The sequence below is a fragment of the Magnolia sinica genome, chromosome 17 (genome assembly GCF_029962835.1).
Source record: "Magnolia sinica isolate HGM2019 chromosome 17, MsV1, whole genome shotgun sequence".
Classification (NCBI taxonomy): Eukaryota; Viridiplantae; Streptophyta; class Magnoliopsida; order Magnoliales; family Magnoliaceae; genus Magnolia; species Magnolia sinica.
The window spans coordinates 38,020,217-38,046,763 of record NC_080589.1 but is presented as its reverse complement, the minus strand read 5'-3'; the positions used below and the strand labels follow the sequence as shown (position 1 = coordinate 38,046,763).

Below are 26,547 nucleotides of genomic sequence, written 5' to 3'. Positions count from 1 at the left end.
TTAAGGCTTGAGCCCAAAAATACGACAGATACAAGGATCAAGTAGACCACACTGTAAAAAAGGAATGGGGGATTAAACATCTACCATTGAAACAGCCTTTGAACCGTTGGCACAACTGGGACCTCGAGGAGCGTCACCCCACACCAGCTAATCCGCTTCCAAACAAACAGCCTTGAATTGGATCACCCACCATGCTTAAGCGAAACGTCTTGTGCCCACATAAGGGCCAGTTTGGATGGACACGGATGGCTTACTGACACTGCCAGTAGCCACTGGCTACTAGATGGTGCTTCAGGCCCACCATGATGTGTGTGTTTTATCCACTCCATCCATCCATTTCTCCGGTTTATTTTATTTTAAGGCATGAGCCCAAAAATCAGGCAGATGGAAGCAGTATTGATTGAACGCCCCAACAAGTTTTTCATGGCGGGCATTCAATCACCAGTCTTCCTGTCATGTGGTCCACCTGAAATTTGGATCTGCCTAATATTTTTCAGATCATGTCCTAAAATGATGTCGAAAAATGAATGAACTACATGGATAAAACACATACATCTTTCTGGGGCCCACAGAGCACCCACCAGTAGCCACCTTGCCACTACTGGCAGCCCTCGGTAAACAATCCGTGCCGCGTTTGGATGCACTTCCTTAGATGGGGCTTCTAGAAAAGGAAGTTTCAAGCCTGCTTTTGTCAAGCTATTGGTTTTTGCCAAGTCAGTACCAGTTTTGTCAAGTGGGAGATGTGGCGGCGGTTTGCAAAATGCATCCAAACGCACAAGATCATCTACCATTTGGATAAAACGGTGTTTAGGCCTCTAAAAACTTTTCAGAGGGTGCATCCAAACGGGCCTTAAATGGTTTGTGCATCAATTGACCCATTACTTGGAGGCCACCCAAATCAGGGCAGATCTTATCTCACTTGCGATCTTCAGACGGAAAAATAAGGAAAATGTCAGAAGCTCCTACACCCTTCAAATAGGATTTGCCACACTAAAGAGGCACTTTACCTAATCAGAATTAGCAGCCTTTTTTGGGTTTTTTTTGTTTTTAATTGAAACTTCATTAATTGCATTTATAGGAGGAAAACGCTGCCTATAATAAGGTAATCTTACAAAATCCAATACATTCAGTTCAGAAATGGGCCTCCTTCACTCGTAAAGTGTTGGATGCTGGGCAAGATCACAGGCATAGTTCTAAAACTCAGCGGATCGGCTCAACTCAAAGCTCAGCTGAGTCCACTCATGGGACTCGACAAGACTCATCTACCAAAGCAATAGCTCACTTCCAGCGCATCATACAATGAGGCTGTGAGCTTCTTCAGTTATTTTAGCTACTTGTGTGTTCCTATCAATTTTAAATGAATTAAATACTATTAAATTTAATTATTAAAATCATCATCAACATATAGGCCTTATCCCAATTAATTGGGTTGGCTACATTAATCATGTCCTACCCTTGTACTCTTATCAAGGGCTAGACCACCTGTTATATCAAAGTTATTGTATCTTTTCTTACAACCTCCACCCACCTTTTGTGCCTTCCCCTTGTCCTTTTAGAGCCTTCAACTTGGTCTCTTTAGTACATGACCAAACCATCTAAGTCTACTTCCCCTTGTCATACTACCTATTGGAATTACTCTTAGGTTCTCTCAAATGCATCCTTTTTCTAATTCTATCCTTTCTCGTCTTGCCACTCATCCATGTCAACATCCTTATTTCGGCTATGCTCATCCTATAAACATTTTCTTTAATTGCCTAACATTCTGTCTTATGGATGGCTATCCTATAAAATTTCACTTTAGCTCGCATAGTACATGAGGCACATCTCCATTTCTCACCTAGCTTGAATTCTATGGGCAACATTCTTTCCATCTCACTCATGAATATTGACCCAAGCTATCGAAAGTGGTCATTTTGCAAAACTACTTGGCTAACAATCTTAACAAATTCCTCATTTTCATTCTTATTATTACTAAAAATCGCACTCCATATACTCTCTTTTTTTTTTCTTTGAAAGGTCACTCCATATACTCTGTTTTAGGCTAACTAATTTTATATCCTTTATATTCTAAAGCGTCCCTCCATAAATCTAGCTTTGTATTTATGCTCTCTCCGTCATCTTGTTAATCAAAACTATGCCATATGCAAACAACACACACCATGCCTTGCTAACTCGTCCATAAACAACGCAAAAAAAAAAAGGATGAGCTCAATGCTGGCCCTTGATACAAGCCTACACTTGTCTCTCCACTAGTGGTCCTCACAGTTTGTGAATGTTCCATATATATAATTAATCATGTCAATATATCCTCCTAAGACTCTCTTTCCCAACACCTACTACATTAACTCTCTAGTAACCTTATCATATGCTTTCTTTAAGTCAATAAAGGCCATGTGGAGATCCTTCCTCCCTTACCTATATTTTGAGTCAAATCAATTAAAGAAACATAATGAAAAGTAACCATTGAATTGGAGTGTCATTTCCTTTTAATCCAACTTGAAAGTAAGATAATTGCATATTGGAGTTGAGTCCCTCAATATGAATGCTAAGGTGATTGCAATTTTATTATTCCACTTCATTAAACTCATTCTTGCAATTTAATACAATTGTGCATCCAAACGCAAATAATCTCAGCCATTTCTTGCCCCACCCAGAATAAGATGCCCAATACAGTCTACTTTATCTATCACCATGCCGTTTCAACCTGAGAATGACAGACAAGTTAAACTCAGTCGAAACAATCAGTTCCTTCAATGAAATATATACAGCTCTACTATGATACATACTAGCTCAATCAGCTCCAACATTTTGTGTTTTAAAATTCACTATTTCAGGGGTTATAGGAGACTTTCTAATGTCCCACCAATTAGAAGTTTAGAACAGAAAACTATTCATTGATCTTCAGCTAATGAAAACCCACAAATCAGAAACATAGATTTATGTGTTTTGATTGGATGTAGTAGTTGTACCAGAATCTTCCGGTGCAGCTGGAGCATCACTGCATCCATTTGCAGCTTCCACTGCTCTCTGCGTGCTCATCTCACTGAAGGTCCTCTTCTTGGATGAAGAATCCAAATTCTCCTTCTCTTTCTCCGTCTCTTTCACTGGCTGTTGTGCATCACCATTTGAAGAAGGAAGCAAGGGGGGCTCCAGACCACTCAATCTACAGTACACTTTCTCGACGGTTTCACTAATCTCCTTTCCCAAACCATTATCGTCTAGAATCAACTCCCAAACTGATTTGGAGGCCTTCTCAAGCACTGGAGTTCTGCACCACCAGAGCATGAAAAATGCCGATAAGAACTGCTGCAACCAAACAGTCATTTTGAAATGTCTAGACTATGTGGTTTTATCACAGGATAAGAATTTTATTACATGGTTTTTTTCTATGAAGTGAACAATGCATTTTTTAAAGAAAGGACCTACAGCACAGTCGATCTTTTCAAACAAATGAAGTCATCATCATCACCTAAGCCTTATCCCAATTAATTGGGGTTGGCTACCTGAGTCCTAATTCTGCCATTCCACTCTATCAAGGGCCAGAAATGCCCTAGCATAAGTTAGGAATGTCATATTGTTCAAATTCATGATGGAAGTTATGGCATAAGTTTAACACCGGCTGCCAACCTGACACAACACTCTTCCTTTATCCAGGTGGGGGCCGGCAATGAGAGCACAAATTTCCCACAGGCAGCATGCAAACTATTACATAAGTTGATTACAATCAAGGGCTATTTAAAAGTCTAATACGTATCTTGATATATAATCAATGAGTTTTCCAAAACCAAATGGATTTTCAAATGATCTAGACAACAGTAATTTCATAAAATACAATGAAACTTATGAACTAAAAAAAAAAAAAAACCAACGAAACTTTTCTTTTTATCTTTTCCTTTTCCTTTTTCTTTCAATTTTTTTTTTTTTTTACTTTCCTTTTTTTCTTAAAGTTAACTTACATATAATGAATGAGAGAATTGCCTGATTTTTATGAAAGAATCAATGATATAGATTTTTCAAAATAATAATAATAATAATAAATTGTGATTTTCAAATGATCAGGACGATCCTGTATCATTAATGAATGTAAAATGCTACCATTGCATGACCAGATAATTAACCTCATCTGAGAAATAGAATTCTCTTTCACTATGACAGAAGTTAGGCATATTCCTTCTGTAGAATTTACAAAATGATGAAACAATATAAACTGGGGTCCAATAATCAAAGTACGCATGATTCACATGTAAGGACACGATTGTACAAGTATTGCTGCCACAACTTACTCGAGTTCCCGGCGAAGAGCATCGAAAAGCTCCCTCTTAGTCTGTCTCTCTGCACCAGGAGTGTTAAGAACTTTACTCTGCTCCACCATTGTGATTGTGTTATTCTTCAACTCTTCCTGCACCGGGAAAAAAAAAAACCATCAAAACGCACAGATTGCATAATGATATGAGATCTTGCTTTGCACTACAAAAATGAAGTGGCTGTCTCTCTGCCTCACAAATTTTGGAGTCAGTCAAGGCTGTGGCAGTTCCAAGAGTGGTCTTTGCATGGGTAGGATTTTATTGAGCACCTCAGGTCTTGTGTGTTTTAAATGAAAAGGGACTGAATTTTGCCACTGCCACTTTATAAAACGAATTTGAGATCCCTTCTAAGAAGTTCACTGCTGCTTGGAACACTACCCCTTGCATGATCTGATTGTGGTCATCATAGAGATTTGAAGGGCAAGTGCTGTCAAATTTGGATTTCACCTTTTTGCTTCCAAATGGTATCTTTGAAAGAAGAGGAAATGAGGGGATAGTCAGATACTTGACCCTATTGATTTTATGGAAGGCATCTCTTACAAATTGCAGAAAGAACTTAACCACAATTTGGTTCAAAACAGACCAGTTTGGGGGATCAGATCTAATTGAAGTGTACCACCTGATCAACTTTAGAATTACATTATGAATAAATGTGCAAATCAGCACACAATCCACTTTTCTTTTTGAATTCGTATAGGCAGGATAAATTAACAGCAACAGTGCTGATGGTAATGCACAAACCATCTTTCATACTTACTATGAATGAATGAGCAGACACATCCATCCACAATAATTTCTTTTAAACAGATAATGTCATTAGGCACAAGCTAAGCTTTCATGCTGGCAATTGAAGCAGGGACCATGGAAAAAGTCAACCAGCAATAGTCTTATTAGCAAATAAGGGTACGATTGCAAATTATTTTTTCCAATGAGCGAAATTACCATTGGCTGAAAGGGCCATAGTGCTCAATACAGCAACCTTCCCCATAGAGCTCTCACTTGTCATTTTGAGTTGGTTTGATGGACTTTCATGGGTATTCCGGACTTCCAAACAAAAGCCTATTTCAAAGGATGTTGGCACTGCTAATATAGGGCATAAGACATTTGTATTCTTTCCAAACTGGGTGAAAATAAAAAAGGCTTGGCATTGAGGTACTTACATTTGCTTTTAGCTGATTGATTATCTTCAATCTGATGGCATCAATGGTGCCATCATTCATTAGTGACTCTAGCACGTCTTCAGGCGTTACCACAGAAGAACCCATCAAACTCTATTCAACTTTTCCTAACTTCTTTACATCAAAATATATGGGAAAAGCATGCTCAATACTTCACCTACAATGGGAGTTGGTAGGCAACAGATCAACAACACGAATGGTCATTTTTCAAATAAGAAAAAGCAGTACTCTACAAAAAATTAAAAAAAATAATAACAATAATAAAAATGGTGCATAACATTATAAAGAAGTGATGGCACACATCTTGCGTGTGCATACAGTTCAAAAATTCAAAAAATTCAAAAAAAAAAAAAAAAAAAAAAAAAAAACTTGGATAGATGTTAATGCATAATTGAATAATATGGTAAAAAACTAATTGCCCCTACCTTTCACAGGAGTTCCAGGATAAACATTTTTCTCCCCATTTAAATCAGTTAAAAGTGAGGCTGCCAAGTGAATCAACTCAAAAGGGTTACATGTCTCGAAATGTTAACCAAGTTGGGTTGGCTAGGAGAATTTCCAGTCAAGTTCTGTAACTATGGTGTGCGCCAAATTTTTTATATCAAACCCATTCCAGGGAACATGACCATTAAATGGATGATTAGTAATATAGAGTTAAAACGCCACAACAATCCACAGAGAGTTGCACAGAATTCTATGTTGGTCAATGCTATGGGAAAACATGAAGTAGAGACAGTGTACTAGCATGAAGAATGGAGTCAATGACAATAGAGGTAAGAAGATATTGAGATAGGAAAGTTACATCTCCCGCATACTGAATCAGCACCAATGTTGTCAAATTGCATATGCGATCGTATGTGACCAACATATGCTGTTCACATGTGCGATTGCATATTGCTCCAGCCTTCTTCTTCTTTTTTTTAATGAAAAATTAAAAAAAAAATGGAAAAAATCTATTAAAAAAAAAAAAAGGAAAAACTATGCATAATCATTGTTGTCAAATGCAATCACATATTCACATATTATGGATCAGATCACATATGCCTAATTGCTACGAACAAGTGATTGGATTGGGTTCTTTTACCTATTTCATTGTAGTTTTGAGTGTTTGAGACTATTAGACCATCTATAAATTAATTTATATACTTAATCACTTACATTATATTTACATAAAATTAACAAAACAATCAACAAGTTACATTAAGAGAGAATTAATTATTAAAAACTTTGAACATTGCTTGGAAGGAGCGGAATAATCAGGCCTTCAAAACAAGTCAAAATACATGGTTGAGATGGCTGAAAGAGTATGTGGCAGGATCATCTTTTAGGCCTTAGTGTGCAAGGAATTTGGGGAAGTTTCTAGCAATTTGGCTGGAGATCATCGAGAATGTGAGGCGTCCTTCTTCTATGGTAGCTTGGAGGAAAGTCATGCACCGACATCAATAAAAGGCATCATTAGTGTGTATTTTTTTTTTGTGTGCATGTGTGTGTGTGTGTGTGTGGAGTTCCATTCATACATTGAGGGAAAGAAATGACATAGTGGATGGGTTGACGGAGGTGGGATCCCATCCTCAATCCCTTTTGATTGGAGATTATCTCCCTCAATTGCAATTTGTTATTGTTTCTTAATAAATTTTCATCTCAAGCTAATGGTGGTAGCATTTGTTCCAACACAGGTACGTTAGGTAAAAAGTGCCCTCAGGCAATTACCCTTGGTAACCACCACCTGTTTTTAGCATTTGTTCCAACACAGGTAGGTTAGGTAAAAAGCGCCCTCAGGAAATTACCCTAGGTAACCACCACCTGTTTTTAGGATATTAGGTACCTACAAAGGCTAAAGTCAAGGTAGCAAAGCCTGTTTCCCTCGCAAATGGTGGTGGCAAAGAGATTACCTGTGAACTGACTCGATACACTATAGCATAATGAAGGAGCAGGTGGTGGCATTTCATTGAAAATATGACTTTTTGGTATGAGTATTGCTTGCAGAATCATATAGACACACGAGAACATTTCTGTTCCCATGTTTTTTTTAAGAAAGATAAAAGGAATTTATTAAGAAGGCACCACAATGGCGCCTCATAGCTTACAACCCTATCTAGCAAAAAGCGAAGGACGTGGGCCATGCTCCCACGGGTAAGCTATGGCGGCGTGGTGCCCTTCCGAAAGTGGCAGCCTTCGGATGGCTTGTTAGTAGAAAGAGGGTGTTAACTATTGATAATCTAAGGAAAGAATGATGGTGATTCCGAACATGTGCGCTTTATGTGAGAGCAATGAAGAGTTAGTGGAACACCTCTTCATCTATTGCCCCTTTACTCAGAAGGTTTGGGATTCTATCTTCTCTTCATTCAAGACGCAACGGTGCATGCGCGTATCGGTGGATAACCTTTTGGAGGTTGAGCACGGGGTTTGTATTTCAAAGCAAGCTTAGGCGGAGTGGCAGTTGGCTCGTTTAGCGGTTTTTTGGGCTATATGGGGGGAAGAGGAATGGGTGGTGTTTCAATGATTCTAAAAAGGAAGATACTTTTGTAATTAGTAGGATGAAATCCTTTGTTGCCGATTGTGCTTCTTGTAATTCGCTTTTGAAAGATAGTTCTTTGCTTTTTTGCTACATGGGGTTGTAAGCTTTGTGGCACCATCTCGGTGCGTTTTTAACAAATTCCCTTTATCTTTCAAAACAAAAGAGGAATATAAAATAACTAATGGGAATATGAAACAATGTTTTGGAATTTGAAAAGGGCTTTTTAGAATATCAATAGACTTGTGGAAAGTCAAGAGGTCATAAGGAAATAGTGCATTCTTCACGTTAGAGAAGAATTTCTTTCTTGAGTTTGATTACATTAGAAAAGAATTTCTTTCTTAAGTTTGATTACGTTAGAAAAGAATTTCTTTCTTTCTCAGGTTTAATTATGTTAGCCCTGATCCCAAGCTATGCCTCATTGGGATGCTCCAACTTAAGGGAGAGTGTTGATAGGTTGATAGTTGAATAAGGCCAATTGGGCCCAAGTCCATGTAATAAGGCCCATAGCCCATTCACATTTTTACCATTATAAATACGAGTAGGGGCTAAGGTTTCAACAAACCGTAAGCATCTCTCTCTCTCTCTCTCTCTCTCTCTCTCTCTTCCAACATTCTCCTCCTCTTCTTCTTCTCCTTGTAGCTTCTCATAGGCCTGATTTCTTTTTCTTTTTTCTTTTCCTACTTCTTCCTGTTTTTTTCTTTTTCTTCTTCCTTTTCTTCTTCTTCCAATTTCTTCTCTTTTCTTCTTTTCCCTTCACCTTTTTTTTTCTTATTCTTCAATTCTTTTTTTGAAATTTTTTTCTGAAGGGCTTGTTGATTTTGTGTTGCCTTGGCCAGGGTTTACTGATTTTTTTTCTATTGAAGCAGATTTTTGTGTTGCTTTGTGCAGGGCTTGCTGGATTTTTCCTATGGAAGCAGATTTTTCTGTTGCCTTGCCTAAGGTTTGCTGGAGTTTTCCTATTGAAACAGATTTTTGTGTTGCTTTGGATGGAGTTTGCTGATTTTTTCTATTAGGGCAGATTTTTTGGTATTTTCTGTGTTTCTCTTCCTAATCCTCGGTGGTTCCCTTCTTTTCTTTCCTTTTTCTTTTTCTTCCCCTTCTTTCTTTCATTCTTCTTCCTCTTAGCTCTATGAGTTTTATTCTTCTAATCTTTCTCTTAACTCTTCATTCTTCAACAAGTGGTGGTTCATTTTCTTCCTAAACAACCACAACTTATTAGCCTTTCTCCCTCCGCCCTTCATTATTCCTTTTCATACTTTTTATGTTTTGAGAGTCATGAGGTATTTTCCTTACTAACTCAACCTTGGTTAAGCTGGATAGTTGATCCAGACTTATTTATATTGGACGGTTGGTCCATTCTTATTTGTTTTGGATAGTTGTTCGAACTTATGATTGTGTTGGGCAATTGGCCCAGCTTGGTTGAGCTGGATGGTTGATCCAGACTCATTTATTATTGCTCTCTCTCTCTCTCTCTCTCTCTCTCTCTCTCTCTCTCTCTCTCTCTCTCTCTCTCATTGTATATGTCTTCCATCTTTCTTTTCATTCTTTCTTCTTCTTCTCATTGTAGCTTCTCATAGGCCCTCGAGATTAGCACCATGTCGCCATTCAACACTCCAAAAATAAAATAGGCCAGAGTCGATGGTGGGTTTTATTCTTCGTTTACCCTCGGTTTTGGGATCTTGTTTCTCTTGATCTTATGGCAATGATTGGAAAATATTTAAGTGGAGTAACATCTGGACTAGGCTATGAAGGCCTAGCAATTCAGGCCCGGTCCAGCCTATATAGGTCTATAGGTTCAGCCCAAAACTAACCTTAGAGCATATCGAACCTCGAATTTTATCTACCCTAAGGCTTGGGTCAATCAAACAAGGATTTCCAACCATGTTATTCTTGAAAATAGTAATGAAGGCTTTTTTATGATTATTAGAAGCTTCATACTAATTGAATAAATGCTTCATGTGGTAGGAGGATGATGCAAGGCAACTAACCACTTGTTCTAAAAGCTCGAACTTACAGAATGTGGAAAATCGATCCCTTTATCTCATAGCCCAGGTTAGGCCCTTAGCCGAACCCCCTCGTGGGCCCCACTTCACATGGGTCCTGCCTCACACAAGCCACACATCTCACATGGGCCACCCACCCCAATTGTGCCCTCGCTTCACACAGGCCACCCCGCTCGAGCCCAGTGTGAAAATGCCCCTGCATTAATCGCCTCCGATGAGGAGTCTCGAATACGAGACATCCCACTCTAATACCACTTTTGACGTAGGACAACTAACCACTTGCTCTAAAAGAACTTATAGAGTGTGGCGAATCAATCCATTTACTCATAGCCCAGCCCCTATCGTGCGCCCCACTTCACATGGGTCCCACCTCACACAAGCCACCCACCTCACACAGGCCGCCTACCCCGAGTGTGCCCCCACTTCACACGTGCCACCCCACTCGAGCCCGGTGTGAAAATGCCCCTGCATTAGAGGATGAGGAATTCATTGACCGCCTACTCCATACCTACTATTTTGTGAGGGAGATTTGGTTCCACTTCTTAGAGTTGTTTGGCATAGGCTGGGTTTATCAGGAGAACCCGAAGGACTTTATCACGGTGGGTCTAAGGGGCCTGCTTCTCCTAAAGGGAGAATATAGTGGAAGATGATCCCTCAAGCATTAATGTGGGGCGAGTGGAAAGAAAGAATCGGAAGGATTTTCGATAACAATATGATGTCAATTGAAACCATGACAAATTACCATTTCACAAGGAGGTAATGCACCAAAACACCCCCCCAAAAACTCCCATCTACAAGAGTCTCATAACTTCACCTTCCAAAGCTTAACCCCATATTAATAGTCCTTTACTTCCCTAGGACAAGTCAAATTACGGGGCGTATTACCATAAGACAACTCTACCAATTCTGCTCTCGAAACTAAAGAGTTGGAAAGGCAGGCTTTGATGCCATCCGATGTCAATTTTGAACTGGTAAGAATCTAAGCAATCAAAGGGAGCCCTTCAGGAAAGATATATTTGAGCAAACAAAGGGAGCCCTGGTGTTGGACATCCACAATAGTATGGTGTGAACCCTCTCACAAGGAGCACATCTTCCTCCTGGCTTCATCCTCATTGTGGATGAAATCAATCAAATTGGTGGAAGTAATCATCAAAGGTCGGAAACTCTACCCTAACCCAGTACCTAGCCCCTTCACCTGAAAGTCCTAAACCCTCCCTCCCATTGCCAATTATACACATTTGCTATCCACTCTAACCATCGTAATTCTAGACCTGAAATTATATGGAAACATTGCACATTAACTCCTCAAGATCACCCTCAATCAACATGGTTGTCTTGAACATCCTTGACTAACCCTCTAAGTTTAACCCTCCCCCATCTTAGCCATTTAACCTCGCCAGCACCATCAACCCATAAATAACACTTAGTCCCCTTCCAATATCCACTCCATTTCTTTCCTCTGCCAAGTGGAAGTTCAGATAAATTCCTTCTTCATACTTGGGATTCTGCTAGAACCTCAGTTTTGAAACTTTACTTGTCGACCATTAAAGTTAAAGCCAAATGCAAGGTCATTTTCTTCCTATGGAATGAGTCATAGCGCACTCTCAAATATGGTCATGAAAAAACTCCTGACAGCAAAAAATTGGCAAGAACCAATGCATTTTTTCTTTTAAGGATGGAACCAATGTGATTGAATCCTGAGGAAACAAACAAATAGACAATGATAGAACCTTCTTCAGCAAATGCAGGCACTTTGAATCAAAATTCCATGGGCTAAGCTTCCGCACCAGTTTGCTTACTCCCCTACCAAAAACTAGTGTTTTAAATAGCTACGTTATGCAGCGTGTAGCATACACTATGTAGCATAGCTTAGTTTTAACACAATGTAGCTCATGAAAATAGCTTAGATCACGTGTAGCCTATGCTACATGCTAATTTGCATATGCTACACACTGTATAGCCTATTGTACACACTACATAGCTCACGTTACAAGTTACTTTTCGCTACAACATTAAAATCAATTAATATTTTCAATGATGTGCTATTTTTCTATTTTCAATAAAAATTAGTATATCTTTTCAATGCCTTTAGTAAAAATAATGTACGTAACAATATCAAATTAGTTTGGTTGCTCTTTCTTTTTTTCCTTTTTCTTTTTTCGTTTCTTTTTTGAAGGATTACATTACTTTCGTTGCTCTTTCTTTACTTTTATACTTAATGATTACCCTTTCCTTTTACATTAGGTTGTGTTTGGTTGCACCAAATATCATGAAATTTTATTATTAATCAGTCTAATTTGGTAATTATCATGAAATTGGTGCAACCAAGTGCAACCTTAATTAAAAATCTAGAAGTAACTTGTAGCTTACGCTACAGACTATGTAACTAACGCCTCATAGTTCAAAGGGGTGAACAACACGTTACACGCTATTCACTATTTAAAACACTGCCAAAACTCAAAAGAATGCATTATCTATGTGTGGCGAGCCCTTTGCTCCTCCCAGGAGGCCAAGACCCTCCATTGTCTTCAAACCCTGTCCTATAGAGAAGAACCCAACTTGCTTGGCAAGAAATTCAGACAAATTTCATCCCCACACAACCTTCCTGACAATTTCCCCATTTCCAAACTCCCAGAATCCATTTCCCCATTTCCGAACTCTCAGTATGCTCCCTCCCTCTCTCTATTTCATGGCGAAACAAATCAGAGTCAGCCGAATCGGAGGTACCCAAACACAAACAGAGCTGTTCATCCAACAGCATAAAATCAAGATCTTGAATCTCGAATACCACAGAAAGAATTAGCATTGAATCCATCAATGAACGCTAAACTGATAACTAACCCAAATTGCTCAACACCAGCAACAAACATCACAGTCAACCACCAAAACAAAACCCAATCCAATCGCCCAAAGATTCACCATTTTGAACGTCACCGCACATATAACCCACATTCACACCGATCTTAATCCCAAATAATCCAAAAATATATATCAGATTTCTATCCAAAACCACAAATCAACCAAAGCTACACCTAATCCAAATGCAATAACGAATTGGGCATGCACCCAAAAACAACGAACTATATCAAGAAAATAAAAAAATCAATTCTAGAAAAATCAGTGGACAAGTGAATACTTACATGCAATACGGGCCGTCCGTTTCGCCCTGACCGAGTCGATCCAACAGACGATTCCGCGATAACCCTTTTGGGATTTAACCCCAGAAATGCAGAATGGTTACAGATTTCTCCACCCGGGCTGCTTCTTCTTCTTCTTCTTCTTCAGTCGAATGAAAAGGAAGAATCCATTTCATAGGTTGGAGGAGAAGGGGATTTTTTTCAGCGGCAGTTAATCGCAGCCGTTGATTGGGAGACGGAGGTGCGGAAACGAGGACAGCCGGGGCGAGGGATTGAAAGGCGAAGGAGATGAAAGAATCGGCGAGTCAAGGAGACCGACGGCGAGGATTTGGGGATTATCTGAGAGAGAGAGGCACTTTTCCGTCTTCTACTTTTCTTTCTTGTACTCGGCTTTTCTCCAATTTTTCGCATTCGGTCGAAAGAGGTGCTTTAAAACAGTACGAATCTAGGGTGGCAAATGGGCTGGGCTAGACTGGGCCCGTGGGCCATGCCGTTCAGGCCGGACCCGAACATTAACTGAGACAGCCCGTGAACCACATAAGCCATGACCCCATAAACAGATCAAGATCGGAAAAGGGCCATTGAATGCATGGACCAAGCTCAGGCTAACCCGACTCAAATGCGCTAATAACATTAAAAGATACAAGTTTTTTATATCTGGACCCGTTAATATAATTAATGGTTTTGAGAATGGGGCCCATTAAGTATGCCGGGGTAAGTCGGGCTTGAAGTTGATGGTTTGCTTTGGTTTGAGCCATTGGCTTAATTTCTAGACCCATTTAATAAGACATCGGGCTAGGGTTAGCCAATGGTTCGACTCATTTGTGCCTTTCCAGGAATCAGGTCTGGCCCAATTCAACAAAACCATTTAGTAAATGGGCCAAAAAGATGGCCCAAGCCCAACCCGTTACTCTTTACCTTGTGGCCCGACTGGGCCCATTTAGAATTTACTGAACCAAGTCTGACCTGACCCAACCCATTTAGTTGTAATTGGGTCGGGCTCAACCGACGCGACCCATGTTTAAAGAGTGTGTGAGTGATTCCATTGATTTCTATTTCTACTGATAAAGAGAAAATGGACTATGTATATGCAGGAGTTGCTAGGTAGAAGTGGACAGCACTATAGCCTCTGAGAGATGCATGGATCCGAACTTGTGTAAATATTTTGTTATGGGTCATGGATTGGGTTATCCACCTCAACCATTTACATGATGTATTGGGCGTTTTGGTCCAAGTTCTACATGTTTTCCCAAAAATAAAATATGTAACAATTCACACGTGGGCCTGAATATTTTAACAATTATATGGGTTAGAAAACTCCAACCAAGTTTTAAGTAGTTTACCAACTACAATTATAACTCTCACCTATAAATGTACTAAGTCGGGTCCAGTCAGCACTGAGTTGGGTCGGCTGCAGCGGGTATCCACAGGCTGAAATCACAACTCAAGACCTAGATTCACTTGTCAAGATTGTAGCCTCTCCATCAGCATCTTAGATTTGACAATTATTTTTTTTAATATATATGTACCAGTTGAGTTTCAGATTGAGTCTATTCAGTGTCGAGTTGGAATTTGGGCCGAGTTGAGTCAAGTTATTGGGTAACTCGAAATCAACTCGGTTTGAGTTTGGATTGGACGAAGTCAACTCGATTCAGATGGACTCACCCACTCAATTCGAATCGAGTCGGATCTAAACGAGTTAGATGAGTCGAGTTGTCCCATGCCTAGCGATCCCCAATCGTAGTTATATGAGACATTAGGTCATTTGTCTAAATCATTAAACATTGGGCTCCATTTTGGACTTAAAATATGAACTTTTATCAAGCATTTTAACACCAACTACTATTACATTATCTGGCTAGTTATGGGCTCCATTGGATTTTTTTAGTATTTTTCTAATGAGTTATGTATGAGTTTTTTAAATAATCATGTTAACAGCTTGGATCTTGCACATGTGCTCGGCTTTCATACATATGAATGCATGTAGATGGGCTATTTAGAAACGGCCCGCTAGCATGACTTACATAGGTACGCTTGGGCATGCCCAACAATAACCACAATATTATTCACCAAATGTTTATACTGAATACAATTAAATCAAGTAAAATTATCTAAATTATGGGTGTTATCTTTTATGTATTATGAATAAGAAATAAACCCATTTGATTATCCAATTATCAAAATGAGTTGTCAAAATGGATGGACCCAGTGGATGTAAGGCACATACATCACGGTGGGCCCCACGGTCAGGGATTCACCAACCTCAGTAGATCAAGTCGCATATGTGTATGTGTGTATTTATGTATGTATCTATGCCTACATGCATGTACATGAAAATGTCTTAAGTTTTTCACATTGTGAGTAGATGTGGATGATTTTTGCATTAGGTGATCTTTGCGGTGGGTCAACACACTGAAAAGGGTTCAATGTCGAATTGACGTGAAAGGTTGGAGGTTATCTACTAAGTGGACCATAACTTGAAGTCCAATGAATGTTTGGTTAGTGCAATTTGACTTTTGCTAATCTATTTGAGTTTTATAATAGGTAAAAGAAAACAAATTCTCTCTCTCTCCATCCCTCCCTTAAAATTCAAAAGATTTTCTCTACTTGTGAAATTATGACTTGCTTTCAATGTATTTGTTCTTAAAACATTTTAATTCATTGCAAGGAACGTTGAACTCACAAAGAAATAAAAAATAAAAAATAAATTCAAGGTTTATTTTAGCAGAACAGAAGATCAGTATTTTTATACACATTTTTCTAAATTTTTTCTTTTTATATCTCTCTCTTGTTTTAAAATTTGATCTACTTCATTGATGGTTTTCAATAAGAACTGAAAATATGGGATTGTTGAACTTAGAAAACACTTAGGTACCTTGCGCTAGGTACTTATCGAGGCTACTTTTCTTGATATAGGAGAAGCTAAACGTGCATGGAATCCACATCGTCCGTTATGTACATCACCCCTTGTTGGACCTTGATCCCAAAATTCATGATAATTCTATACATCAAGTGGGTCCCATTACATGTGGGCCCACCAATCAAATTCAATAGTGGAGATCCCTTCTCCACAAAAAATGTAAGGTCTAGATGACCTTTTTATACTAGAAAAATAAACATCATTATAGGGTTCATGAAGAATGGCCCCATCATGGAATGAATATATGAATCATGGTGGACCATCGGCCACACCTAGGGTTTAAAGTGAGATTCATACTATTGATCGGTATGCCCCACTTGGCCCAACAACAAAATGTAAATTCACTCCTATAAAACACCCACCGATTGCTAATCTTCTTGGTTCTATGGCTTCCTTGGCTCTTTGGCTTCAACTTTAGATGGAGGATAATAAAAATTGAAGGGCTAGGATGAGAGATGAGGGGGTAGGAAGTGGGTCACACTTGTCTCTCTTTGGGAAGAGCTTGGACGTTTTCTCCCTTGGGTTGCTTGGGAAATAGATTGAGAAAGAGAGAAAGAGGTGATGGGATGAAAAGGGTTGGGTGAGTGATGGGTGTGAGTGACATGAGGGTTGACTTTGGGGATGACTTTTGGGTGAGAGAGGGATGCGTGTAATGGGATATATACTTGACTTATACTTGATTGATTGATGTGATAGATGGTAGAGATTCTTTTCAGATTCGCAACGCGCGGTGTTTTCCTCGAAATATGCACGGGCTCATAACTCTTGGCCCGAGTATCGTATTGGTGCGCGAGATGCGGCGACGGCACGGTCGCAATGGTACAAGTCTTGGGTCGAGTCGACTCAAATTTATAGGATGCGACTTTGGGTCGTGCGCAAATGCCGATTATAGGTTGCGGTTTGCCGGAATTAGACATGGAGGATCGCGGGAGTCTACAGAATGGTACAGACTAAGATACGGATCTTATACAAGGTATCCCGCCTTAATCATGCATATACAATTGTTTATGAAGGCTCAAACATGGGTGCTTAGAAGAGTTGTGCAGAAGAAAAGGAACAGTTCATAATTGATTTTTGGCCATTTTTGGATGCATCCCATGATCACATGGAGTCATATTCAAGCATACTGTTAGGTATATTGGTAGAACTATATATGGAGTTAAAAACCCATAAGGTATGGACTACTAAATGCATACATACAACTTTTGGCACAAGGATAAACATTGGTGCTTGGAATTTATGCATAGAAATATCTTGCGCAACTTTGTTGGTCCCATTTTATGACCTAATTCCTGATCAAGTGGGGTTTGTTTGGGTCCAATTAAAGCATTATTCCTCCAGATATAAGTACAGGATAAGAGTTCCGTGTAGTGGTCCCTATATATCTTGCAATGGGACCCACCACATGCGCCCAAAGTTGGCCGAAAGCTCATAAAATTAGACAATTCTGTAATGGACAGCAAGCATAAATGAAGATGTGTACAATACATAGATCAAGGTGGGTCACATCCAGGTACATGTGACCTTATGATATGGTTGGATGGCTAACAAATATTCTGGTGGGGCCCACTATTAATGGGTCCTACCTTACCATCTCCATTAATAACATCTCAACATCATGATCATTATCCTCCATATAAAGGAACAAAAGACTAGGTAAAAAGGGGGGTGTACTCACCTTGATAGACTAGATGGATGGTTGAGCTGGATGGAAGGGATGAAATTGATGGCCCACCAAGATCACTCCTCTCTTTCTCTCTCTCTCTCTCTCTTATGGTAGAAAAATAGTGAAAATGTTTAGGATTGAAGGGGTATTTGTAAAAAATTTGCTAAAATTGTGGTTAAGTTAAATTAATGTAAGGTAAGGATCATGACAAGTAATGCATGATTATGACTTAATGGTGGATTAAATGAGACATGGGGTGGCATGACATGACGACATTATGCATAAGGTGTTGTATGAAGAAGGGTTGACTTTGGATACACATGAGAGAGGGGTGGTCTGGGTATGTGACATCACACACATGGGGAGAGATTCTCTTACCCATGTGTGGCATGGTGCATGTGTGCATAGCATGTGTTGTGCACATGTGTGGAATGGAATATATGGCACTATGCGCACATGATATACCAACGATTCTTTGCGGCGTATCTCATTAATGAAGCGTCGTATAGATGCACGGGTAGTACTTCCGCGATCGTGGCGATGGAGCAGTCAGTATGAAATAGGTTTCGAGGCCTTAGGGTTCTAGTTAGTTGGGTGTGTATTATGCATGGTCAATTCAGGTCTGGCCAAGGGTGTCGATCATCGTGCATATAAGTATAAAAAATATACGGAATGGACAGGGTCTTACATTGGCCAACACTAGTCATAATTAAGGAGCTCCTCAATGGCCAAAGAAGGACACTCTGTTATATTTCATGGAATGACCCTGAGGACAGAAAGATTCCCTCCGTCTCCAATCGACGTCGAGCCCTTCCACGGACTCATACATTTTCGAACTGGTGTTCAAAATATCTCTTAGAAAAAAGGCCTAAAAGTACGACCTCCGTTGTACGATAAGATGAAGAGAATGATCATCCCCAATATCCCATCTGTATCCTACTAAGGAAAAGAGTTCGGCACCACTGCTTGGCTACGTATCCCAAAGGTAGGTCGACCAGTAGTCAGGTCAGCCCAACCTCTCTTCGAAACGACCATCCACCTTAGACTCTTACCACATCCATCTACTAGTTCTGACCTGGTTCCGACTGTATCTACTCTAGATTTTAGATGAGGATTTTAGAAGACGATTGCGACATGGATCTCCCTGAGATCTCTGCCGAGGATCTTGGGTAATATTCACGACACGTTCAGGATCTGAATCCATCTACAATAAGTTCCTACTAAAGAAGAAAATTACCTTCTACGTCACTGCCTTTTCTCACCTATAAATAGGAGTACCTCCAATAGTGAAAGGTACACACAATCTCACACCCCAAAACCTTACGTCCTACTAGACCTAGCTTGCCTATTTGACTTTGGCATCGGAGGGTCTTTTACAGCAGTCATGGTCACTATCTTTGTCTTGCCTTGCAAGTCTTAAAGTGGTCTAAGGAGGATGATCAGATTTCTACAACAACAGTTAAGATGACTTCGGATTACGATAAATAGCTTGGATTGACAATAGGGCACGCCATATGGACACATTTGATATCGAACTATTTCCTCTCTAGACTCGTAACTAAATGTCTTCTCCTAGAATTCTATCCCTATTTGAAGAGAAATGTTGAGAAGTTTGAATGGAGTTGAAAGTTATCTTGTGTCATCCCATCTCACTTCATCATTCTTGTAATTGAATTCATTTTTAAATTCAAAATTTTATATTCAACTAAAAAAAATAAGAACGAATATACGAAGTACAAGAGACTCACCCACTGGTGGGTCCCACGTCCATGTCCGTTAAGTCCAAAATCTTTTACATAGATTGCAAGAATATGTACGGTGGTGATGATATATAGATGGAGAAGAGAGACGTGAGATGGGATAGGGAGAGAATCAAAGAGGGAGAAAACATTGAAAGAGAGAAATCCTTTTGAATTTTATGTGGGCCGATGGTGCCCCCACTGATGTTGCAGCCGGGTGTAAAGGTCTCTCTACCTTGGGAAAAAGAAGGGGTAAATGAATCTTTTCACCCTCGTTTACAATGGAAACAATTTGTTTTTGGATAATTCTGTGAAACCGATATTTTGAAAATACCTTGATATTACCGCCACATTATCATTTAATTTAATTTAGTTGTCGCCATTGTAGATTTCAAAATCGTAATGGCCAGATGACGCGGTATGGTAGAAGAACTACATGGTGGAGCCATTTCATTACATTACACATGGAGGGATTATCAATCAATCTGACCTGACCAACTAGTGGGCCTCGTTCTAGATGGACGATCATCCAAAAATCATACTGATCAGATGAACATAAATGGCTATCACTTATGCTTCCATTCAATGTTGAACACTAGCTGTTTTCTCGATCGTTGATTTGAATCCAGTCGTTTAGTGGCTAGGATAATCCGATATATGCGTATCTCGAATCTATTTACATCGTTAGTTAGTCCACTTGATTGACAATCGCAATTGAATGGTAAACCTAAATGCCACGTGTAATGTAGCGATATGCCCTACCGTGTATCATCTCCCGGGATCCCGAGTCGCGAACTCTTCCACCTTCCAACGTCTAATCTTCTCTCTCTCTCTCTCTCTCTCTCTCTCTCCATCAATGGCGTCGCCCCTTTTCCTCTTGCTCATTCTCCTCCTGCCTCTCTTTCTGCTCCTCTTGCTCTCCTTCATCGTCCGCCCCCGCCCCGTCAAGATCCCAATCAAAGGTCGCCACGTGTTCATCACGGGCGGCTCCAGCGGCATCGGCCTCGCCCTCGCTCGCCGCGCAGCCGCGGAGGGCGCTCGCGTCTCCATCCTCGCGCGCAGTCCCGAGAAGCTCGAGCAAGCTCGTTCATCTATCCGCCTCTCCACTGGCATCAATGTCGCCGTCTTCAGCGCCGATGTCAGGGACTTCGAGGCCGTCCGTAGGGCGCTGGGCGAGGCAGGACCCGTTGACGTGCTGATCTGTAATCACGGCGTGTTCGTTCCCTAGGAATTGGAGAAGCAGGACGTGGAGACCATTAAGTTCTTGATTGATGTGAATCTGATGGGAACCTTTCATTTGATCAAGGCTGCGTTGCCAGGGATGAAGAATAGGGCAGGCCGCTGCCCGGCTTCTATCGCTCTCATGTCGTCGCAAGGGGGGCAGGTAAGCATTTTTAGACCGTTGATTGTTTAACTTAGGGCCTGTTTGGATGCCTGTGACTTTTTTAAGTTGTAAGAAAGTTACATGTAACTTACTTACAGGTGTAAGTAAGTTACAGGTAATTCTGTTTGGATGTAAGTTGTAACTTAGTTACAGGTAATTTTGTTTTTGTGTTTGGATAACCTGTAACTTTCTTACAGGTAATAAGTTGGATATTCACACTAGATAGAGTTGAAATAGGGAATTGTTGAAAAATCAGATTGACACAAAAAAGATGGGATAAAATTATTCCATTTTATTAAGCCCATGTAAATGAATAGTTGGCCGATGCTTAGGCTAAACTAATCAACAGGTGGGCCATAAAAGTGGGCCCATGTTTTCAAAATGCTAGTAATGTGGTCCACATAAAAGGCACATAAAGGTCAGAAATTGAGGTACTTGCACTAATGTACGGTATGCAGGACAGTAAGTGGAAGATCCAGACCGTTGATTTGATGGGCACACACTAGATAACCCAATATTTTCCAGATTGGAAAATCCTGACCTTTGGACCAGCTGCCCACGAATTGATGATTAACACAAAACAAAAGGCAGCAATCCTCATTTAATTGATGAAGGCCAAAGATCAAATGGTCAAGATCTTCCAATGAAACAGATCTTTGGACATTCTCCCATCAGATCAACTGTCTGATCACCACCAAATCAAGAGATCATATCATTCCTTACCCAAGAAATGGAAAGAAACAAGAACATCAATCTTAAATCATCAGAACCCACAAATGGAAATTGAAAAATAAATCCTCATTTTTAAAAAGAAAAAGAAAAGAAGAACATGAAAAAGAAATTTATTACAACAATATCAAGAAACCCAGATCTTCGGATCTACAGCAATACCAAAGAAAGAAAAAACAACAGAAGTCTAACATGTTATTGAAACAAAAGAAGATAACAAATCGACCCAAGAAATTGAATCCAAGATCTTTAAATGATGTTATCACTATAAAATGGATCAAAATACAAATTTAGGAGCCCTCAATGATACTTGCTTTGCCCTTCTACGGTTTTAAGTAAGCCATGAAGGCTATGTGACGTGTTATGTGGGCCCACTATGATGTATTTGTTTCATCCACACCATCTATCCATTATTCCAGATCATTTTAAGTCATCAGCTCAAAAATAAGGAACATCAAAATTTCGGGTGGACCACATCACTGGAAACAATGTTGATTGAACACCCACCATTAAAAACTTTTGGTGGGCCACCAATGTTTTCGATCAAACTGATATTTGTTTTGTTGCCTTCATCTAGGTCTTTATGACCTAATCAACAGCTTGGATGTGAAACAAACATTACAGTGGGCCCTAGTAGCTTTTTAATGGTGGACTTTCGATCATTATTGTTTTCGGTAGTGTGGTCTACCTGAGATTTAGATATCCCTCGGTTTTGGAATCAAGCCCTAAAACGATCCAAAAGAATGGATGGACGGCATGGATAAAACAAATACAATATGGTGGGCCCCATAGATCATCTACATTTTCCACGCCACCTCACCAAACTGCGTCCGTCAACGCAGAAGCAAAAAAAAAAAAAGAAAAAGAAAAAAGAAAAAAAGAAACGAATGCAATAGAAAGAGAGAAAAGGGGGCTGAGAGAGGGAAATGCAGGTGCGATTCTTCCCAACGATTTTCATTTCAAAAATTTCAACCGTTACTTGTATCAAAGATACAAGTAACTTGAAAAATGACTCAAGCGCCTGTAAGATTTTCGCCTCTTTCTCCTGGAAAAAAGTCACAAGTTGAGAGAAAGTTACCTGTGACTTTTCTCCCCCAAACACCAACTGTAACAAAGTCACCTGTAACTATGTTACATTTTAGAAAAGTTACAGGCATCGAAACAGGCCCTTATAGGATGTGGTGATTTTTTTTTTGGATAGCTGTGTTTTACACTACTTAATTGATGAATTTGTTGAATGTGAATACTAAGTTATACAATGCTTGACCCAATAATATTGAGAATAGGCTCAGGTTTTCATTTTGTACAAATGTAGCCTATGGTTCAATGATCTGGACTGTTGACTTGATAGTCCGCATTTTGGATGCCCCATTCCTTCCCAGACTGGAAGATCATAACAATTGGGTCTTTGGCCCTTTTTTTGGTTGAAAATGGACCGTTGCTGTATTTTTGTTTCCTGAACTGTCTATTTTGCTGGCCACGAATTGGGGAGTGGATTCAGGGAGTCCAGGCCCTCACCCAATGCGATAAGGCCCCTGACATGGCGACATTTGATTGGTCTCTGTACCACTGTTAGAGATGGGGCCATGCAGAGCATGTTTGAAAGTGGTTCAGTTGAGTACGCACTTGAGCCACGTCACATGCGGCTGGCCCAATCAAACATTGCCACATCAGGGCCTTACCCTGTTGGGTGAGGTGCCGACCTCACCCAATCTGCTCCCCAAGAATTGAAGGGATATGATTTTACTATTTAGGGATTTTTGGTCCATGGGTCATTTTAGAGTGGGCCCATCATATCAATGATCTAGATTGCTGAACCATGGACCCTACAATACAAAATTAAACAGGAGCATACCATCTATTTCTTGTGTCATGTAACCTTGGAAGTCAAAAACAGTTTACTTGATGCATAGTGTATGGCCAGAGATCAAGTCCATGGCTTATGCTGTGTGTGAGTTACTGTGGTTAGGACTCATATGATCCACCACAGAATTTCATGACATGTGCTGATTGCCATTGTAGTTGTTGCATTCATGTACCTCAACCCAAACTATAAAAATTGCAGGGCCCATTTGGATCGTCTGACCAAAAGTCATGCCGAACTGGTGATCTTAGTTGTCTTGTTGGTGTTCATAGAAACAGATATATAAGTGAAAAAGATCAATTATCCATACTCAATTAACCAATCTCTATTTGTCAAGCTTAGGATTGTCCAATCAATCTGATTTTAGGAATGTACCCCATATGTATTAGGGTCATCATTTCAGATGGTTTGGATTGTTGTACATGTATGCCATGTGTATATGCCTGTGAGCATGCATATGGATGGTTATGCTTTGCCAAAGTATCAAAGTTTTTCTCGTAGTTAATTTCTTTACTTTTAGAGTTAGTCGTTTATTAGACCGATTTTTTATTGTTCTTATTGTTTCTAATCTGGCCTTTCACTATGGTAAGAAATATTTAGAAAGAGTTTGTTACTTCTTTAGGGAGGATATTTGTACATGTTGTGTAAGTTTAGGGCCCTCACCTCTAGGACAAGGCACATCACGGAATGTTTCTGATAAGCTGGGCATGTTTGATTGTAATGATACATCTTGAGGGGAAGCTTAGAATCATTGTGTCTATAGGAGTAATTTTAGTCGCACACAAAATTAGTGAGGGTATTTATACAATCATCTCATAATTACCCTTTTTGGTTGTCAAGTTAGTCGTAAGTGTGACTAGTGTTCAAAGTATCGGTATCGCTACAAGTTTCACTGGCCGGGCATTGGAAACAATATCGATATTGCCAATAATATTGTTGATAACTGGAAATGTGGGGAAACATGGGGAAAATGATGGAATTTTCAGTGAAACTTTAGGAGATGCTAAAATACACATATTTGCATATTTAGGAATAAAACAATTGCAAAAAAATGCATACATAATAAGTTTTCATGTAATAGGGGCTTAAAAGCATGTGTCATTGTAAGAAATCATTCTAACCATCCCATTCATCTCATCTAACCATCCATCCAACCTTCCATCTAGACATCCATTGATATTGCAAAATATTGACAACACAGATATTTGGCCAACAATTCATCAACAACTAGAAAGGAAATGAAAGATTGTGGTCACGATATCGTGCATGTTGCGGTAACAATAATATCGAGATATTATTAATATTATCAACGACAAATTGAACACTGCATACAAGCATATGCCCATAAAAAAATTGAAATAGATTTTTTTTAATAAACAAATCTTTGGTGATATCAATATGTTGGCGATATTATTGAAATATTGTTGATACACGTGATACAAGTGTCACCTAGAATTTACATAGTCTAAAATATTGGTGATATCGATACATTGACAATGCAAACGACACTTTGAATTTACATAGTTGAAAATATTGTTGATTAAATTGGTGATATTGATACGTTGGCGATACTTAGTGATACATTGATGATACCTGATTTTTTTATACTCAGTGTTGTCATGTGCAACTGCATATGCGCATATTCATATGACGATTGCATATGCGATGCTGGCACATGCGATCGCATGTGGCATGTGTGATAATATGTGATTGCATACGCGCTGTATGCAATCGTATATTGGCCTACATTAAAAAATCTGACCGTTGTTACATTATAAATTTTTTTTTGCAAAAAAATGACTTTTTGCCTATAAAAAGGCTTCTCAAACCTCCTCCATTTGCAATATTCTCACCCCAAAACTCTCTTACTCTCTTCTTCTCTTACATTTCTTAATTTTAAGGGGTCTTAATCTCTCTCTCTCATTTCCTACGTCCAAGTGGTCTTAATCTCTCTCTCTCTCTATATCTCTCTCTCTCGCATTCCCTCTCTCCTGGATGTTGGAAGATCAAGATTCAAGCACTTTCAATGAAGATTCAAGTTCAACATTCAAGCACTCTTTCTTACATTCTAATATTTCTACTTCTACATTTCTATTTCATTCTCTCTCTCTCTCTCTCTCTCTCTCTATTCTCTCTACATAGTACATGATACATAATATATTCTACATTTTTTTTCCTCTTTCTCTTAAATTTTATTTCAAGTATAGACGACAAGCTACAAGCCTACCTACAAGTTACAAGTAGACTAGTAGAAGACAAGACCCAAGACTAGAGTGAAGAAAGTCTCAAGTCTCAACTGCACGACAAGGACTAAAGACTAGAGTGAAGAAAGTCTCTCTCTCTCTCTTTCTTTTCTTTTGTTCTTCTCTCTTACAAGTGTAAGTGACTAAGTGGAACTCTCTCTCTCCCTCTCTCTATCTCTAATCTCTCTCTTTCTCTCTCTTCCAATCCAAGCGTAAGGTGTAACTCCCTCTCTCTCTCTTTTTCTTTCTTTCTTTTGTTTTGTTCTCTCCTACGAGTGTGTGTAAGTGTAACTCTCTCTCTCTCTCTCTCTCTCTCTCTCCCTCTCTTGCTCTCTCTCTCTCTCTATCTCTATTCTCTATCTCTCTTTATCTACATTCTTGTTCTTTTTCTTCTCTCCCTTTCTTCTCTTTTACAAGACTACAAGTCTACAAGTACTAGTGGATCTAAGTGTAGCTCTCTCTCTCTCTCTCTCTCTCTCTCTCTCTCTCTCCCTCTCCTATCTCTCTCATTTATTCTCACATTGAATTACTTGTTTAAATTACTAGATAGTGTAGTTGAGGAAGTAGGAGAGGAATACGTTATCTAGCTAATTACAGACAACGCAACCTTGTATGTAGTTGTCGATCATCTTCTTATGGAAAAGAAGCGTCGTTTATTTTGGACCCCTTATGCGGCTCATTTTGTTGATCTTATGTTAGAAGATATAGGTAGGTTATTCTTAAAAGTGATTGCAAGGGTGAGAAGAATCACGGTCTTTATGTACAAACACGCTCTTTCTTCTTTATCTAATAAGAAAACACATTAGGTGCAACTTGTTACATCCAGCAGTCACTCGTGTCGCGACATCCTTCGTAACACTAT

General features: G+C 39.5%; 1 protein-coding gene and 1 pseudogene across 2 annotated transcripts; one reads left to right on the top strand and one right to left on the bottom strand.

Annotated features, from left to right (window-relative positions):
- Positions 1–2,539: 2,539 nt before the first annotated feature.
- Positions 2,540–13,522, bottom strand: LOC131230836 (uncharacterized). Of its 2 annotated transcripts, XM_058226844.1 has the most exons (5): positions 13,144–13,522; positions 5,465–5,639; positions 4,284–4,399; positions 2,970–3,268; positions 2,540–2,704 (listed from the first exon to the last, which is right to left on the bottom strand). In XM_058226844.1, the coding sequence occupies exons 2-5, from the start codon at positions 5,567–5,569 to the stop codon at positions 2,700–2,702; spliced, it is 525 nt and encodes a 174-aa protein (XP_058082827.1). In that variant the 5' UTR covers positions 5,570–5,639; positions 13,144–13,522; the 3' UTR covers positions 2,540–2,699. The 2 variants fall into 2 exon arrangements, with proteins under 2 accessions (XP_058082827.1, XP_058082826.1); XM_058226843.1 differs by having other exon boundaries at positions 2,540–3,268; positions 13,144–13,520.
- A 6,740-nt stretch (positions 13,523–20,262) lies between these two features.
- Positions 20,263–26,547, top strand: part of LOC131230646 (3-dehydrosphinganine reductase TSC10A-like) — a 40,263-nt pseudogene continuing 33,978 nt past the window's right edge.

What these genes read in the sequence shown, in the direction of transcription:
- LOC131230836 (XM_058226843.1), bottom strand. Translation starts at nt 5,569, where the DNA reads ATGGGTTCTTCTGTGGTAACGCCTGAAGACGTGCTAGAGTCACTAATG. An exon ending in TCAATCAGCTAAAAGCAAAT is followed by an intron (nt 4,400 to 5,464) that starts GTAAGTACCTCA and finishes TTCCCGGTGCAG; the next exon opens with GAAGAGTTGAAGAATAACAC. An exon ending in GCTCTTCGCCGGGAACTCGA is followed by an intron (nt 3,269 to 4,283) that starts GTAAGTTGTGGC and finishes CTGGTGGTGCAG; the next exon opens with AACTCCAGTGCTTGAGAAGG.